Source organism: Macaca fascicularis, chromosome 16, assembly GCF_037993035.2.
Source record: "Macaca fascicularis isolate 582-1 chromosome 16, T2T-MFA8v1.1".
Lineage (NCBI taxonomy): Eukaryota > Metazoa > Chordata > Mammalia > Primates > Cercopithecidae > Macaca > Macaca fascicularis.
The window spans coordinates 68,155,633-68,174,329 of record NC_088390.1 but is presented as its reverse complement, the minus strand read 5'-3'; the positions used below and the strand labels follow the sequence as shown (position 1 = coordinate 68,174,329).

General features: G+C 41.3%; 2 protein-coding genes across 15 annotated transcripts in view; one reads left to right on the top strand and one right to left on the bottom strand.

Moving 5' to 3' along the window:
* MYL4 (myosin light chain 4) overlaps positions 1-9,387 on the bottom strand; it is a 35,811-nt gene extending 26,424 nt beyond the window's left edge. Inside the window, exon 1 of the mRNA XM_074020055.1 lies at positions 8,910-9,387. The gene's annotated coding sequence lies outside the window, so the exon portion shown is untranslated. The remainder of the gene's footprint in view (positions 1-8,909) is intronic.
* The window catches only part of CDC27 (cell division cycle 27), a 67,771-nt gene continuing 58,084 nt past the window's right edge, over positions 9,011-18,697 (top strand). For 12 of the 14 annotated variants that reach the window (XM_074020050.1, XM_065531807.2, XM_065531806.2 and 9 more), the window contains exons 1-2: positions 9,011-9,160; positions 16,905-16,980. In XM_074020050.1, the coding sequence (XP_073876151.1) occupies positions 16,913-16,980 (68 nt within the window). In that variant the 5' untranslated portion in view covers positions 9,011-9,160; positions 16,905-16,912. The remainder of the gene's footprint in view (positions 9,161-16,904; positions 16,981-18,697) is intronic. The other 2 variants (XM_074020054.1, XM_074020052.1) reach the window with 1 other exon arrangement.

The window sequence follows — 18,697 nt, the reverse complement described above, 5'->3', positions numbered from 1 at the left end:
GAGGTCACTCTCCAGCTCAATCATCATCAACAGCTCCTTCGGTCTATTTTATCAAAATTAAAGTCATCAGCCAGGAACCCAAAGGTTTTTATCAGCTGTCTGCAACACCATCATTTCAACCAAGCTTATAAGGCCTCCAGTCCAGACAAGCTAATTTGCTTACAGTCTCCTGCCTTTATTACAGATGCTCGCCACCATCAGTTGACAATATCAAGTCAAAAATGCATTTAATACACCTAACCTACCGAGCATCATAGTTTAGCAAAGCCTACCTTAAACGTGCTTAGAACACTCACCTTAGCCGACAGTTGGGCAAAACCATCTAACACAAATCCTATTTTATAATAAAGTGCTGAATATCTCATGTATTGAATACTGTACTGAAAATGAGACACAGAATGGTTGTATAGGTATTTGAAGTACAGTTTCTACTGAATGCATATTGCTTCTACACCATCGTAAAGTCAAAAAATCGTAACTTGGGGGCTGTCTGTAGTTTATTTCCCTGTGCTTTTGAGTCAGCCCTAGTCCCCCTAGTCATAGGCCATTTAGCACATCTCAGAGCTCATCTCATTCAAGATGCATTTTCTGAATAGTCTCAATACTTCAGATACTGCCTTGACTTTAAATCCCTTAAGGATTTAGCCAGGCACTGTGGTTCACGCCTGTAATCCCAGCACTTTGGGAGGCTGAGGCGGGCAGATCACAAGGTCAGGAGATCGAGACCATCCTGGCTAACACAGTGAAACCCTGTCTCTACTAAAAATACAAAAATTAGCCAGGAGTGGTGGCAGGCGCCTGTAGTCCCAGCTACTCGGGAGGCTGAGGCAGGAGAATGGCGTGGACCCAGGAGGCAGAGCTTGCAGTGAGCTGAGATCATGCCACTGCACTCCAGCCTGGGTGACTATGCGAGACTCCGTCTCAAAAAAAAAAAAAAAATCCCTTAAGGATTTATGTGCAAGACCAGCATGTTCTCTGGGCCCAGAAAGGGGGAGTCAAAAAACAAAAGGCATCATGTTCAGATCAGTGAGATGAAATGAAGTGACCAAGTCATTCAATCATCAGATATTTCAAAAATATTTCTATATTTACAATATTTTAGTGAAAGAACAAGTTCAAAATAGAGTATTTTAGCGAAACAAGAGCGAAAAATATTTATATATTTTATAATGTTTGTGCAGGGCACTGAACTAGGTGATGGGGACACAATGTTCAAGCCAAGGTCCCTGCCTTCAATGCAGCTTATATTAAACAAATATGATTAAAATTACCATACATACTATGAAAGAAAAGAACAAAAATGTCATGAGAGAGAATAACAGAGTAGAGCTAAGAATTTAAATTAGGTAGGTCCAGGAATATTCTGAGGATATGATACTGAAGCTGAGGCTTGAAGGATAAATAGAATTTCACTGGTCAAAGAGTAAGGGAATTATATTTCAGGAAGAAAGAATAATATGTAGAAATACTTCCACTTTAATCACTCAGTCAATATTTCTTAAGAATCTTCTACATATGTGGTGTTTTTCAAAGAACAATATAGAGAAATATAAGACTTAGCCCTTGCATTAGGGAGACAAGACATAAACAGAATAATCAATTATATAAGTCTACCTGGGCTTGCTATAACAACATACCTACCACACACTGGGTGGCTTGAACAATAGAGATTTATTTTCTCACAGTTCTGGAGGCTAGAAGTGCTGGCAAAACAGATTCTGGTGAGGGCTTTCTTCCTAGATGTTGGCCTTCTCCCTGTGTCCTCCTATGACCCTTCTTTGGTGAAGGCCCACAGAGAGATCAAACTTCCCGGTGCGTCTTTTTATAAGGACACTAATTCTGTCGATTTAGGGCCCCATCTTTATGATATCATTTAACTTTAATCACTTCCTTAGAGACCCCATGTCCAAATACAGCCACACTAGGGGTTAGCTCCAACATATGAATTTTGAGGAGATGCCACCAGTCTATAACATCAATCAACAAACAAAAATAACACTAGGAACAGAGTGAGTTTATTCTATTCATTCATTAAACAAATAATACTAAGTTCCCATTATATGCCAGATACTGTACTAAGAGTGGAGAATACACAGGGAGCAAGGCAGACAGGGCTTCTGCCCTCATGGAGCTTATAGGCTAGACTGGAAGTAGACAATTAAACAGGTCATTACAGCAAAGAGTGATGGGAGTAATGACAAGTCTGGTAGCACTACAGTAACAGCAGGGAGAGCCAACCTATCCCAGAGGAGCAGAAAAGGCCTGGAAGAAGTATATTTGGAGGATAAGCAGAGCTAGTCAGATGAAGAATAGAATTAAGATGAAGAGTAGAATTTAGAGGGTTCTGGGGAGAAAGTGTAGTACTTGCAAAGCCTGTGAGGCAACAGAGTGGGTGACTTTGGGAGGCCACGGCAGGTGGATCACCTGAGATCAGGAGTTGGAGACCAGCCTGGCCAACATGGTAAAACCCCATCTCTACTAAAAATACCTGACTGGGCACAGTGGCTCACACCTGTAATCCCAACACTTTGGGAGGCTGACGCGGGCAGATCACCTAAGGTTGGAAGTTCGAGACCAGCCTGACCAACATGGAGAAACCCCATCTCTACTAAAAATACAAAATTAGCCAGGCATGGTGGTCTCTGCCTATAATCCCAGCTACTTGGGAGGCTGAGGCAGGAGAATCGCTTGAACCCGGGAGGCAGAGGTTGTGGTGAGCCAAGATCACGCCATTGCACTCCAGCCTGGGCAACAAGAGCAAAACCCCGTCTCAAAAAAAAAAAAAAAAAATTAGCCTGGCGTGGTGGTGTGCACCTGTAATCCCAGCTACTTGGGAGCCTGAGGCAGGAGAATCGCTTGAACCCGGGAGGCAGAGTTTGCAGTGAGCCGAGATTGCACCATTGCACTCCAGCCTGGGTGACAAGAGTGAGACTCTGTCTCAAAAAAAAAAAAAAAAAAAAAAATTCCATGAAGGGGCTGGGCACGGTGGCTCACGCCTGTAATCCCAGCACTTTGGGAGGCTGAGACGGGTGGACTACTTGAGCTCAGGAGTTCAAGAAGAGCCTGAGCAACATGGCAAAACCCCATCTCCACAAAGATACAAAAAATAGCCAGGCGTGGTGGCATGCACCTGTAATCCTAGCTACTGGGGAAGCTGAGGTGAGAGGATCACTTGAGCTTGGGAGGTTAAGGCTACAGTAAGCTTTCAGCCTGGGTGGCAGAGGGAGACCCTGTCTCAAAAAAAAAAAAAAAATTCTATGTAGTTGGAAGGTGGACTATAAACGAGAGATGAGTGAGATAAGGCTGAATAAAGAGGCAGGTACCAGACCTGAAGGTAAGTCCTGAATTTGGGGGCTGGGGGAAGACAGGGAGAGGAGTCCTAACATGATCAGACTTATTTTTGGAGGTAGGTAAGATACAGGCAGGGAGAAACATGAAGATATATTTAGGAGGTAAAATTGGCAGGTCGTCGTGACTAGATATTGGAGTTGTAGAGTCAAAATATGCCACACTGAGATATGCCACTTTGGCATAAGGATTATTTTGAGAATAATATACACTTGAAAAATAGCATATGCAAGAAGAGCACTCTGGCCTTCCTTTTTCTTACTGAAACCAGGAGATAAAACTCCCATGTGAAAGGTGCCCTCCTTATACCAGGAGAAAGCCATTCTTATCACCAGAGACAGAGTTGAGGCTGAAAGAAATCTGTACAAACCTTGTTAAACTAACCCTTATCTAATCCTCTGGGCAAAGGAAAAGATGGTGATGTCTTAAACTGGGATAGGAAATATTTTAAGAGAATAAGGCGTTCCATTCCGAACAAAGTACCGATGAGACATGCAGATGAAGATGTCCTCTTGGCAGTTAGTCATTTGGGCCTGGAGCTCTAAGAAGTAGTCTAGCTGGATACAAATTTTGGAACCATTTGTAGATGAGAAACTGGGGCCACAAAAATGGATAGGGGCGGGGTATGGTGGCTCACCCCTGTAATCCCAGCACTTTGGGAGGCCAAGGTTGGTGGATTACCTAAGGTCAGGAGACCAGCCTGGCCAACATGGCGAAACCCCATCTCTACTAAAAATACAAAAATTAGCCCAGCGTGGTAGCGTGTGCCTGTAGTCCCGGCTACTCAGGAGGCTGAGGCAGGAGAATCACTTGAACCCGGGAGGTGGAGGTTGCAGCGAGCTGAGATTGTGCCACTGCACTCCAGCCTGGGTGACAGAGCGAGACTCTATCTCAAAAAGAAAGAAAGGAAGAAAGGAAGAAAGAAAGGTTTTGCCTAAGAAGCATGTGTAGGGTGGGTAAGAAGAAGGCCTAGAACAAGTCCCTGAAGCACGCTTAATATTAAAGGGGCTGGCAGAGGAGCTGCACAGGAAACCGATTAAAAAACAGGGCCGGGCGCGGTGGCTCAAGCCTGTAATCCCAGCACTTTGGGAGGCCGAGACGGGCGGATCACGAGGTCAGGAGATCGAGACCATCCTGGTTAATACGGTGAAACCCCGTCTCTACTAAAAAGTACAAAAAACTAGCCGGGCGAGGTGGCGGGCGCCTGTAGTCCCAGCTACTTGGGAGGCTGAGGCAGGAGAATGGCGTGAACCCGGGAGGCGGAGCTTGCAGTGAGCTGAGATCCGGCCACTGCACTCCAGCCTGGGCGACAGAGCGAGACTCCGTCTCAAAAAAAAAAAAAAAAAAAAAAAAAAAAAACAGAGCGGTAGGCCAGGCGTGGTGGCTCATGCCTATAATCCCAGCACTTTGGAAGGCCGAGGCAGGCTGATCACTTGAGGTCAGGAGTTTGGACCAGCCCGGCCAACATGGCGAAACCCCATCTCTACTAAAAATACAAAAATTAGCTGGGTGTGGTGGCACACACCTGTAAATTCAGCTACTCAGAGGGCTGAGGCAGGAGAATTGCTTGAACCCAGGAGATGGAGGCTGCAGTGAGCTGAGACAGCACCATTGCACTATAGCCTGGGTGACAGAGCGAGACTCTCTCAAACAAACAAACAAAAACAGAGCAGTAGGAGGATAGCTAGGAGATGGTGTCATTAGAGAAGCCAAAAGAAGGGGATGATTTGACCAAAGAGGAGTAAACATGGTGAGGGTGGGGTGGGGGTGGTGGGGTGTAAGGTCAGGTAAGGAGGCCGTGAGACCACATGCAACAGGGACAAAATGAAGGGTACAGACAAGAAGGACTGAAAGACTTCAGGAGAGTACACTTACTCTGGGCTATGTTTCAGCGGGACCTACGTTTTGCTAATGACACCAAGTCTAGCTTTTTGAATAGTTCCCTAAATGCCAGCCTCCAAATTTGACTGAATATGAAATAGACCAAGAAGCAGACTTAGGAGAAAAAATAATTTTCCAATTCCATTTTTGGAATAATGCTGTTGTAACCCAACTGCACTCACTAGACAAACATATTGGATAATGGATGACAGCAGGATGCCCAAATGGTTGATGAATAATGAGCTTAAGTAGGTCAATTAGGAGCAGAGAAGGAAGCAAAAACGCTCCAAAATACCCCATCAAAGTACTTCAAACAATGTGGCTTTGCTGTGGATGAGTAGAAACCACAACAGGTATATTAGCCTGGTCAACAACAGTCAGAAAAGAGATGCTGCTTCTTTTTTTTTTTGAGACGGAGTCTTACATTGTCAACTGTCACCCAGGCTGGAGTTCAGGCCCGATCTTGGCTCACTGCAAGCTCCGCCTTCCGGGTTCACACCATTCTCCTGTCTCAGCTTCCCAAGTAGCTGGGGACTACAGGCACCCGCCACCACGCCCAGCTAATTTTTTGTATTTTTAATACAAACAGGGTTTCACCATGTTAGCCAGGATGGTCTCGATTCCCTGACCTAGTGATCCACCTGCCTCGGCCTCCAAAAGTGCTGGGATTACAAGCATGAGCCACCACACCCGGCCTTTTTATTTTTTTGAGATGGAGTTTTGTGCTTGTTGCCCAGGCTGGAGTGCCATGGCGCAATCTCAGCTCACTGCAACCTCCACCTCCCAGATTCAAGTGATTCTCCTGCCTCAGCCTCCTGAGTACCTGGGATTACAGGCGTGCGCCACCACGCCCGGCTAATTTTGTCTTTTCAATAGAGATGGGGTTTCTCCATGTTGGTCAGGCTGGTCTGGAACGCCTGACCTCAGGTGATCCGTCCGCCTCAGCCTTCCAAAGTGTTGGGATTACAGGTGTGAGCCACCTTGCCCAGCCAGGAAATGCTCTTTTTTAGGTTAAAAAAAGAAAAAAAAAGCTTTTAGGCAAATTCTAAGCCTATGAGCCAGAGTGTCAAGCATCTGACTCTTTAAATGCTGACTGCAGATTCATATTTTCACACACAAAGTATCATCTTTATGTATCCTCTGTGGTAAGGTCCTATATTTAGGTTTATAAAACTCTGCTGCACACATACAAGACTTGGGTTGGCAGCATGTTGTGTGAAAAACAGCTGAGTTTGTAAATGACCACACAAGTTTAGCATGAGCAAACAGTGTTATGTGACTGCTAAAAAATGTAAATACAGGCTGGGTGCAGTGGCTCACGCCTGTAATCCCAGCACTTTGGGAGGCTGAGATGGGCGGATCACGAGGTCAGAAGTTTGAGACTAGCCAGTTTTAGTGAAACCCCGTCTCTACTAAAAATACAAAAATTAACCTGGCATGGTGGCGTGTGCCTGCAATCCCAGCTACTTGGGAAACTGAGACAGGAAAATTGCGTGAACCCAGGAGGCGGAGGTTGCAGTGAGCCAAGATCGCGCCATTGCACTCCAGTTCTGGGCAACAGAGCAAAACTCAGTCTCGGAGAGAAAAAAAAAATGTAAATACAACTGTAGTCCACTTTAATAGATGTGTCCAGATAATAATAGTCCAACTGCATTCTGAATTAATCAGAATAAATCTGGAGTACCATGTGCAGTTAAAAGGGTCACATTTATTTAAGAGTCATAGCTCTTACTTACCCCTTTCTTTCCATTCCCGATCTTAGATACTCTTGTCTCATGCCTAGCGTGGTAGATTGTTTCCGAAGATCACCCAAAAACCCCTCCCATGGCACATGCCTTTTGCGGTGTTACTTTGCCACTCTTCCCATTAAGAAGTAGACTCTATTTCTCCTCCTGGTGAATCCAGGGTGGCTCTGAGTCTTACTCTGCCCAACAAGAAGTGATGGTCACAGGCCTAGGCCTAAGGGGCCTCACAGCTTCTATTTTTGCCCACTTCGTTGTCAGCCACCAAGTCAAGAAGCTGGAGCCAGACTACTGACTGATAAGACGCCAATGTGAAAAGAGAGGTCATGTGGAGGAGAAATGAAGGACCCAGCCAACAGTTAGCACTGACTCCCTAGGCATGTGAGTGAAGCCATCTTGAGTCTTTCAGCCCTAGTCAAGCCAATGCTGGTGATGTTCTATAACTGTGTGACTGTCCAGTATGGCAGTCACTAGCCACATACAGGGCTACTGAATCCTTGGAATGTGGCTAAGGCATCTGAAGAACTTCATTTTTCATTTTATTTTAACTTAAACTTTAAATTGCTAATGATTACTTTCTAGGCCAGCATAAAAGGCTGTTACCACTCAAATCATCCAGCATAATACCACTGAAGCAACTGGGTACAGGGCAGCCAAAAATCACCTTAGCACCTGCCCTCTGAGGGGCTGTAAGTACATATACAGTGACAAGAGAAGGCGGTGGAAAAAGATGCAGTGTAGCTCTGTCAGCCTTGTTTTTAAAAATGGAAGAAAAAATATCTCCCTCCAACATCACCCAAAGGGAAATTTCCAAGCAATGGAATATATCATGAGTCTCACATCTAGCCTAGAGAACTCCTGACTAGAAGAGTAACCTTCAAAAACCGTTTTTCTCTTCTGCTGAAAAACAAAATTTAAACAGTTCCCTAGTTCACTCTCCTTCGGAGGAGAGGAAGAGCAGAAAGGAAATACAAGAGAGTCTACATTGCGTGCTAGACACAGCCACACTTGTAATACATCAAATTCCCTTAATCCTTTTTTTTCAAACTAAGCAAACACAAGTTCAGAGAGGTTGTAATTTGCCAAGGACCTATGACTAGTTAGTGCTAAAGATACAATTCAAAATCAGGCCTCTGAATTTCCTACCCCCTACTCTTCCCACCACAGTGGAATGCCTCGCCTGTCAAAAATAAAAATTTCTAACGGCCTATTGAGTTTTTCCATGATCTCTTCACCTAAGTAACTATTTCCAATTAATGCCTTCTCAGCAGGCTGATCTCATTTTTCCTTCCTTCACTTTCCTATACTTATTTTTCCTCTGATTCTACCCATCCTTCAAACTCCAGTTTAAACTTTTTTTTCCTTCCATAAAACTTTCCTCATCTTAACACAATTTCCCTCTCTGAATTTTTATATTACTTATAATAGGCACCACATAATATAGCGTTCTCTGTTACACTGCTTTTCCCTTAAATAGACCTTAACCTCCTTGAGGACAGAAGCTATCCTAATATCTTTGGAGTGGCAATCTTTCCAAATTTCTTTAGCTTTCCCCAGAGCCGTGAGTAGATACTTCTGGAAAGGACGAATGATCTAAACTCAATAGACAAATACTTGTTGATTCATTAAAGTCTGCCCCAAACTCTGCTGTTTCACCCTTTGCTTTATAATCTACAGCACATCAATTAACCCAGAAGGGCTGAGTGGCGAATCCACCCTGCAGCCCCGCCACGTAACGCTCCCGGGCCGCTCAGTCACGCCACGCCCAGCCTGCTGGTTGCCGATTGGGCGTGGCCCAGCCCTGGGACGGCCGATTGGGCGTGGTGTGCGTGACTGAAGGCGTGGCTGAGAAGAAAACCTACGCTTTGGGTTAGACTCGGTAGTTTCCGGGAATCTTCGACAATTTCCGGCAACGATTTTTCTCTCTCGTCGACCCACCTCGGGTATTTCCGACCCCTTTCGGGCTTTTCCGTCTGGCTCCCGCTCGGCTTTCTCCACTTCGGGAATTTCCGTGTCCCGCTCGGAAGCACTCGGCAATCGCTCGGCCTCCCCCATTCCCCGGTAACGGTCGCTGGTGAGTTTAAATGAGCCGGGGCTGGCCGGGCCGGAGCCGCTACCGGGGGGGCCTGAGGCACTGCAGAAAGTGGGCCTAAGCCTCGAGGATGACGGTGCTGCAGGAACCCGTTCAGGTAATGATAACCCTCTTCTCTGAGGCTTGGCTTGCAGCCTCAGTCGGGAAGCAGCGTAGGGCCACTCCGCGGCCTGGTGCGGCCTAGGCCCGGCTGCTTCTACCGCCTCCCTTGCTGCCGAGTCCTGCCTATCTTCCGTCAGTTCGGAGGCCTTGCCCGCAGCCTAAGCCGTGTTACCTCTGGCCCTACGTTACTTCACCCTTAGTGTGAGCGGCTTCGGCGAGAATAACCGTCTTTCCCGTCCGAGCCAACGTCCGGCCAGCCCTTCCTGTCAGCCCAGGGGCCTGGCTTGACTGGGGTTGGGAGATGAGGGGCCGAAAACGCACCCCAGGCGCTCTCTTGCCTAAAAGATGATCGAGAAGCACATTTGATCGGAGCTTGTATGATCTTCGCGATGGTAGGGCAAGTTTGCGGAGGTTTTTTTATTTTTGTCTTATGTGAGAGAGTGGAGGGAGAGTAGGATCGGTATCTTTAATACTAATTTCTATTTTGGTAACAGACTTCCTCTCCCACGTTTCCTTTCTCGGTGAATTTCCCACCGGACAATGATGGTTTGAGAAGACAACTCCAAGCCTCAGTGCTGAGGTGCAAGCACCAATACCAGGGGAGGAGGTGGAAAGGGCATATCTGGGTTGTTTTCATCCTCTCTGATGGGGATCAGGAGCATTTTGTTGTGCATGTTTATAAGGCATTCAGGAAATGAAAGACAAATAGTGGTGTTTGTGTCTGTTTCACTGCCCTTACACCAAGGTATGCTTTGACGCACAGTGCTGTGTTGCATTAAAGGAACCCTATTGGATTTTAAGTCTGTGATGCAGTGCCAAGTCATTTTCCCCTCTGACATCTGGAGAAACTGAATCTTTTGTGCCTTGGTAATGGACCAGGTCTGGGAGACTTCCTCCCACCATGTGATCTTTGACTTGATCAGAATTGACTTCTATCAACCACTGTCATTGAGTCTTGGACTTTATTTTGAAGTTATAAAGCAAACCGATTTTTAGAAATTCCTTCATATTGCCCTTAAAAGGCTTGAGGTATCAAATAGTAAATATTTTATTATGTCACTGCTTTCATATTTATTTCATTTTTCTAAACAGCATGAAATACTCATTTCTTCTAGTTTGGCTTCTTCTCCAGCTGTTTACATATAGCAGCTATTAGTGTTTGAATTAATAAAACGTTAAGATTGTATCTTATGAAATTTTCCTGTCTGTAAGTTGTATCGGTTTTTCTAGAGCTATTTCTTTTTACCAGCATAGTTTCTTTTAAGGCTTTTTTTTATTCTGGCTGTAGATGAGGTAATTATATAATTTTTTAAGGCCTAACATGAACTTAAATAGATAAGCAGATTACTCAAGTTATTTAATTTCTGTTGCATATTCTTGTAATTTTGTTTTAATAATGATTTTTTTTTTTTTTTTTTTTTTTTTTTGCCTTCTCTGGCCCCAGAAGTCTTCTAAAGTGATAAACTAGTTGCACTGATAGACGATAACCACCATTTAATAATAATTTCAGACTTTATAAAAGCATGGAAGGCCGGGCGCGGTGGTTTACACCTGTAATCCCAACGTTTTGGGAGGCCGAGGTGGGTGGATCACCTGAGGTCAGGAGTTCAAGACCTGCCTGGCCAACACGGGGAAACCCCGTCTCTACTAAAAATATTAAAAAATGAGCCGGGCGTGGTGGTGGGCGCCTGTAATCCCAGCTACTCGGCAGGCTGAGGCAGGAGAATTGCCTGAACCCAGGAGATGGAGGTTGCAGTGAGCTGACATGGTCCCGCTTCTCTCCAGCCTGGGTGACAGAGTGAGACTCCGTCTCAAAATAAATAAATAAATAAATAAATAATAAAAGCATGGAAAAGAAAAGGAATATGTATCCTATTTCTAGATAGTACCCATTAGGTTTCCTATTTGCCCTTAAAGTACTCTTAGCAGTAACACACTTCAATATTTTTAAGGCTTAAATGTCAAATTTGCTTCTTTTTCATACTAGCATTGTCCATTAGATTTTTGAGATAGTGGTAGAAAGTTTTAGGATATAACTAGGTAAAAATTTTGGTTGTATAGTATAAGAAGAAGCCATTCAAGAAGGGATTTGGAGCAGTGAGAAGAACAAGCAACTTTAACTACAATGATAAAGATCAATGATCAGGGATAGTGCTGCAAATGGGAAAGAATTAGGAAGAGAATAAAAATAGGACAGACACATAAGATACTGTCTTTATTTAAAAAAAAACAAAAACAAAAAACTATGATGACTGATTGCATGTATTTGGAAAGCAGTGAGAGTAAGTTGGAAAATTGTTCTTTCTTGGAATGCCTCAGAGTTGATGGTATTACTAGGCATAGGAAGAAGTTCACAGAAAAGATGAACAACTGTTTTCTGCATTTTTTTTTCTTTAAAGTTTTAACGTAGAATGGCCAGGCTGATATACCATATATGCCTAAATTAAAACTCCATCTCAAATTACCACTTCTCAGAAGAGTATTACTTTATATTTGAGTCCTTATAAAAGTCTCAAATATGAGGCAGAAGTTCTGTCAGTTCCTTTATTTTTAATAGTAACTATTTGGAAAGACACACTAGGCTAAGTGACTTCAGTGAGAGCTTTTTGGAAAAGTCATCTGATGAAATTGGTTTTTTAAAAAGAAGCAAAGAGATTTTATATAGATTTAGCAATTATTCCCGGGTGAAGCAAGACTTCACAGGAGTGTTGGATGAAGTTGTAAATAAGCCTTTCAAAAATTGATTTAATAAGCAATATAGCAATTGGGTACCATATACATGATATTATTTTAGAGATCATTAGATGGTGAAGAAGTACTTTTGGCTGGGGATAAAATGTTCAGGGACAGCATTTAACATGGATTCACGGGGAGGGGGGAGTGGGGAGGGATTGCATTGGGAGTTATACCTGATGTAAATGACGAGTTGATGGGTGCAGCACGCCAACATGGCACAGGTATACATATGTAACAAACCTGCACATTATCCACATGTACCCTAGAACTTAAAGTATAATTAAAAAAAAAAAATTTTTTTTAATGGATTCAAAGAGTAACATATTTTCGCTACTCAATGAGCAATTTAGATTTAATGTACATTGGTAATGAATAACCATTATATGAGCAGAAGAGTTTTTGAGCAGAGGAATTATGTAATAAAAGCACCACTTTGGGAATATTAATCTGGTGCTGTTGGAAACGGAGGACGAGACAAGAGTTAGACATACAGACTAGTAGAATAGTCCAACTGCATGATCACGTAGACTAGGGCTGCTTAATCTGGGCACTATTGACATTTGGGACAAGCTAACACTTTGTTGGAAGCTGTGCATTGTAGAATGTTTTGTAGCATCCCTGGCTTCTAACCACTGGATGATCCCTCCATTTGTGACAACCAAAAATACCCTTTAGACATTGCTAAATGTTGGGGCATTAGTTTGGAGTAAGAAGGCAAAATTGCCCAGAGAAAGAACCACTGATGTGCATCTAAACTAAATCAGTATCTTGGAAATTCAGTTATAATGTATAATATGAAATTTCAACAGTGACTTTTTTTTTTCTTTATATTTTCTTGCATTGTCTGAAGCCTTTATTATCCATTTCTTTTATGGTCTTTAAAAAAAGGCAGCTGACTGGGCACAGTGGCTCACGCTTGTAATCCCAGCATTTTTAGAGGCTGAGGCAGACAGATCACTTGACCCAAGGAGTTCAAGACCAACATGGCAACATAGGGAGACCCCATCTCTTTAAAAAAAAAATAAATAAAGACAGCTTTTTTGATAAACACAAGAACACAAAATGTATAAAATATTTAACAAAAACAAGTATAAAATTTTTTTATAATAAGCTTTCTCTAACAAAAAATTCATAGTGATTAAAGGCTGGGTGCAGTGGCTCATGCCTGTAATCCCAACACTTTGGGAGGCTGAGGCGGGTGGATCACAAGGTCAGGAGATCAAGACCATCCTGGCCAACACGGTGAAACCCCGTCTCTACTAAAAATACAAAACAAATTAGCCAGGCGTGGTGGCGGGCACCTGTAGTCCCAGCTACTTGGGAGGCTGAGGTAGGAGAATGGCGTGAACTCGGGAGGTGGAGCTTGCAGTGAGCCGAGATCAGGCCACTGCACTGCAGCCTGAGCGACAGAGTGAGACTCTGTCTCAAAAAAAAAAAAAAAGAAAAGAAAAATTTATAGTGATTACATTTAAGTCTGAGTACAACTTATAGAGGTTTGTTTATATTTTAAATAATATTTTATATTTAAGAATAGCTAGCTGGTAAGGAATTTTACAACTTTAAACTGTTGTTTATTTATCTTTTAAATTAGTGCACCTGGGGACTAACTCATTAACCAGTCGGATTTCTCTGAAACATTTTTTAGGGGAGATGGAGAGGAGTGTTGTTCTTTTTGGCTTCATAACTTTCTTTTAGCAGCATTTTACCCGTCTTGCTTTAATTTGTAGAACTCTAGCGGTAATGCACTGGGTGTTGTTCTTTTAGGGGAAGGCCCACACCATCAGTTGGGCAGAGGTGCTGATTTTAGCCCTGTTCATCATCAGCTACTAATCTGTAGTGCGTTAGAGAATAATCTGTTCTCCCCTCAATCCCCGCACAAGAGACACTGTCAGTCAGGATCTTAGAATTGATTGAGCAAAGCAGGATGGAAGCAGTATGTGAGATTCTCTACATGGAAGGTTTTTTCTGATGCTCTTAAGAATTGGTGCTAAAGGAATGATGTTCTGAGCAAAGCTTGATTTTAAGTCAGAAATGGATACAACTCTTGAATATGATACCTTTTTTCCTTCTTTTTTTACCCAGCCCTTGCCCCCATTTCTTTAATTTTAAAAGGACAGAAAAAATTTCGAAGTTCTAGGACTTTATGACTTTAGTATATATGTGTGAAATTTTCCTGGTGGTCCATAGTAGTAAAATAGCTGATAAATCATTTGAGTCTTTTGTGGCTTATATGTTGCAAAATAAGCAGTTGTAGCAGGTATGCTGGGGAGATGTTATGTAACGGAAACTACATATTTATTGAATTTCTTTATATTAAGAGATTAGCAAGAAAAAGGTTTTCCAAGTGCTTAATGTGTGACAGTATACTAGGAGCATTATTAATGGATCATTTCATTTCATCCACAAAACAACTCCAAGAAATAAACTCCATTTATCAGATGAAGAGATTGAGGCTGAGAAAAGTTGAGTATTTCCCACAAAGTCCCACTACTGGAAGTGCTGGTACACAAATTTGAGCATGTCTCCAAACATCAAATCTTTGGTATCTTCGTTCTGCTCACCATTTTCTTTCACTTACAACAAAATTAAACATGTAAGTTCTTAGGAAATCCCAGATTTCATAAAGGAGTAATTAGGTGGTAATTATTTGCATGAAAAAATAATTCTTCTATTTATCACAGAGTTTCTTTCAATAGAGACTCCCAGAGATTCTTAATTATTAGATATGCTTCTAGGAATACAAAGAAACTTAATGCTAAGACTAACGTATAAGAGTGTCAACAGCGGAAGACTCCCAGAAGTTAAAGATGATTTGCTTATTCATTCAACATGTATTTACTAAGCACCTGCTTTAAAAGCACATAATAGATGCTGGGAGTATAATAGTGAGCAAAAACAGACGTAGCCCCTACCTTGTGGAGTTTATAATATGGTGAGGAAAACATCACTCAAATACTCTCCTAAATTAATACATAATTATAGCAGTGGGAAGTATTACAAAGGAAAGGTACTTGGTGCAATTAGAGTGTATAATAATGGAGCCCAATCTCATCTTTTTCCTTGTATCTAGATAGGAATGGTAAAATTAGACATCTTTGAGACTTTTTAAAATTTAAGCTATATAAACAAAGGTTAAACAAGAGGTTCTGGAGACCCCAAACCAAGTTCATTTCTGTTCTTTCTTGAGGAAATAGAAAAGGCTAAGTCATTTACTACTTTTATTTTTTAAATTATAATTAATAATACTCATTGCGGAATTATTAAACATTTACTTGTTTGTTCAACAAAATTTATTGAGTCTTTACTGTATCTAAGGCATATTAATCACTTAATATAATTTAGATGTACTGGTACAATGTTAGCTAGTGATCAGTAACCAGATTTTACTGGTTTCCATTGTAACCTTATTACATTATTCAACAAATTATAAGCTGGTGTATGTGCTAAAAGTAAAAAATAACACTTGTATCATGATCAGGTGTGAGATATCTCAAAAGTAGTTTATTACTAAAAATGATTTGACATTACCTAGTAAAGATGAACATATGCATATTCAACAACCCAGTAATTTTATTCCTAAATATATATTCTAATTTGGAGAGATTCTTTTTGTGTTTTTTGATGTGAGTCTTGCTCCTATTGCACTCCCGCGGCTATGATCATAGCCTAGGTATGATCATAGCCTTGAACTCCTGAACTCAAGCAGTCTTCCCAGCTCAGCCTTCTGAGTCACTGGGACTAAAGGTTCACACCTTTAGTAGTAAATGGGCTGAAGAGATTCTTAAACATGTACCCCAGGAGATGAATCTAAGACAGTTGCAGCATTGTTATAATTGGAAAAACAAAACAAAAAAACAGCCCTAGAAATAACCCAGATGTCCACATGCTGTGAAATAGATAAAATACATTTAGGACTTCGATATATTTATACAGTGGAAATATTATTTATTCAGCAATGAAAACAAATGAACTCTAGCTACACACATCAAGAATGAATTTTCAAAACATCGGATTTCAAAAGCAAATCATAGCAGAATGTATACAATATGATTGTATTTATTTAAAGTTCAAAAACAGGGAGAAGTAAATGTTATACTGCTTAGAGATGATATGTACAAATGTATAAAATTGTGAAGAAAACCAAGAGAAAGGTCAAGAAAATTCAGTGTGGTGGTTTCCTCTTTGGGGCAGGGAGAGGTTTTGTTATCAACAAGGAGTGCACAGGAAGTTTCAGAGATACTTTATTTCTGAAGCTGGGTGGTGAGTACATGGGCCTAAATGTTTTTGATTATTGTTACTTAAAATGTCCTTCTATCTCATATATGCTTTAGGTTATATGTTTCATAATTCTAAAAGAGAAAACATATATTCAAAAAATTAAAGGTTATTCCTATGATAACTTTACTCATTTGCATTCCAATATGCTTCCTGGAGTGGATGAGAATTGAGTGGCATTAAAGGTAATAGATAGCGAAGTTTTTGTGGGAGGATGACATACATTTTAATATCTCTGTCATGTATATCACATAAAGTGGTTGAGAACCACTGCTGCTAAGGGTCTGTAGTTTAGTAGGGTTGGCAGTCCTGTTAACAAGTAACCATGTTGTGAGTGCTTTACTAGAAGAGGTATCTTAAAAAAGAAATGGCTTGACATCAGCCAGGAAAGCTTTATGGGGGCAGATGTTATTTAAGCTGAATCTTTAGGGACGAGCAATTTATAAGGGGAGATTGGTGAGGGGAGCCCACATTGCCCAGTGGAGGAAAAGGATGTACAAAGGCACGGAAGCCTACAAGTCCACAGAGAGTTAAGTGAGGAAATTCAGATGTATTAGGAGCCACCCTGTGAAGAGCCTTACCCAGCACACTCTGCTCTGTGGGCACTGGGGTTTTATCACTTAAATTAGGAGTATTAATTTCAGTATTCGATATAAGGCTCTGTGCTAGTAGTTACCTTGAAAGTCTGTCTGTATGTATATTTATGTTCTTTTTTCCTCCATTTGCAGGCTGCTATATGGCAAGCACTAAACCACTATGCTTACCGAGATGCGGTTTTCCTCGCAGAACGCCTTTATGCAGAAGGTTTGAAATCTATTCATTGCTGTAGAATGATATATGAATAACATATATGAAATTCCATAACTTTTTATCACTGTAACAAGATTCTAGATATCATTCTCTTGTTTTTTCTTTCTGATTGACACTAGTTCATAAAATCTTTTTATTTGTGTAGTTTCCTTACATACTACTTTTAATAGCTATGTAGAGTTGATTCAGGTTTATATGCTATGATTTACTTAATCATTTTTCAATCTGTAGGGTTTTTTTTTTCCCCAGGGTTTTTGTTGTTTTGGGGTTTTTTATTTGTTTGTTTGTTTGTTTGAAACAGGGTCTCCCTCTGTCACCCATGTTGGAGTACAGTGGGACCATCTCAGCTCACTGCAACCTCTACCTCCCAGGCTCAAGCGATCCTCCCACATCAGCCTCCCAAGTAGCTGGAACCACAGGCACAAACCACCACGTCCAGCTAATTTTTTTTTTTTTTTGGTAGAGATAGGATTTTGCTATGTTGCTCAGGCTGGTCTCAAACTTCTGAGCTAGGCGATCCACCTGCCTTGGCTTCCCAAAGTGCTGGGATTATACTCATGAGCCACTATGCCACATAGTTTTGTTTTTTTTGTTTTTTTTAAGAAAATAGCCTGTATTCTATGGTGAAGAACATGGATTTAGACCCTGTAGCCTTGGAACAAATCCTGACCTGTCACTTAAATGTACAGTTTTATAACCTTGGACGAGTTACTTTAATATCTGAAAATTCAGGTATTTCGTCTATAAAATAATCATTGCCCCTTAGAATTGAAAAATTCGATGAGATGGTATATTTAAAGCCCTTAGCCATCTGGCTTGGTAATAAATGCTTAATAAACACCACTGATAATGTATGTTTTGTTTCTGTCATTATTATAATTCCCTTTCTAAGATACTGATGTAGATCATTGTATACAGCTTTTTTTTTTTTTTCCTTTTGAGTCATTTCCTTGGGTTATATACTTTTAAATGGAATTTACAAGTCAAACAGTATGCGTTTAGTAGCCGAGAGTTGGGAGAACAAGGCCTAAACCTCAGGGGCAGGAAATTTTACAAAAGGACGAAGATCAATGCTTGGAAGTAGTTTTGAGAAGTTAAGTGAAAACCAGTCTTACCTTGTCTCTGAGATAGTGGGGTGTAAGGTGATTACTGTTCGTGTGAGAGAGCTGTCAGGTCCTGGGTGGAGAATGGGAATTCAATGAGAAAAGTGAGGAAGATCTGGGCAGCAGGAATTTAAGGTCCCAATGAAAAGATTAGATCAGAAGGAATGAAAGACTGAGAAAGAAGATTATACAATAGATTAATCTACTCCATTCACTTATGCAAAAGTGATACTTACTGTGAATAATCTATTTAAATATATTTTCATTGATACCTAGGCAGGCCTCATATTTTGCTGTATTTTAAAACTTTTTGTTGAGTCAGAATCTCACTCTGTCGCCCAGGCTAGAGTACAGTGGCACAATCATAGCTCACTGCAGCCTTGAACTCCTGGACTGAAGTGATCCTCCTGCCTCAGCCTCCCAAAGAGCTGGAGTAACAGATGTGAGCCATTGTACTCGACCACTGTCTTCTATTTCTAGTATTTCCTTTTTGTATTTGTTTATTGTTAAAGAATAGGCAGTTTCTAGTTTATTATAGTTAGGCTTTTAAAAATTGTAAATTCATGGTTTAGAATTCAATTAGATTTTCCCATAGAATTGGTGGCAAG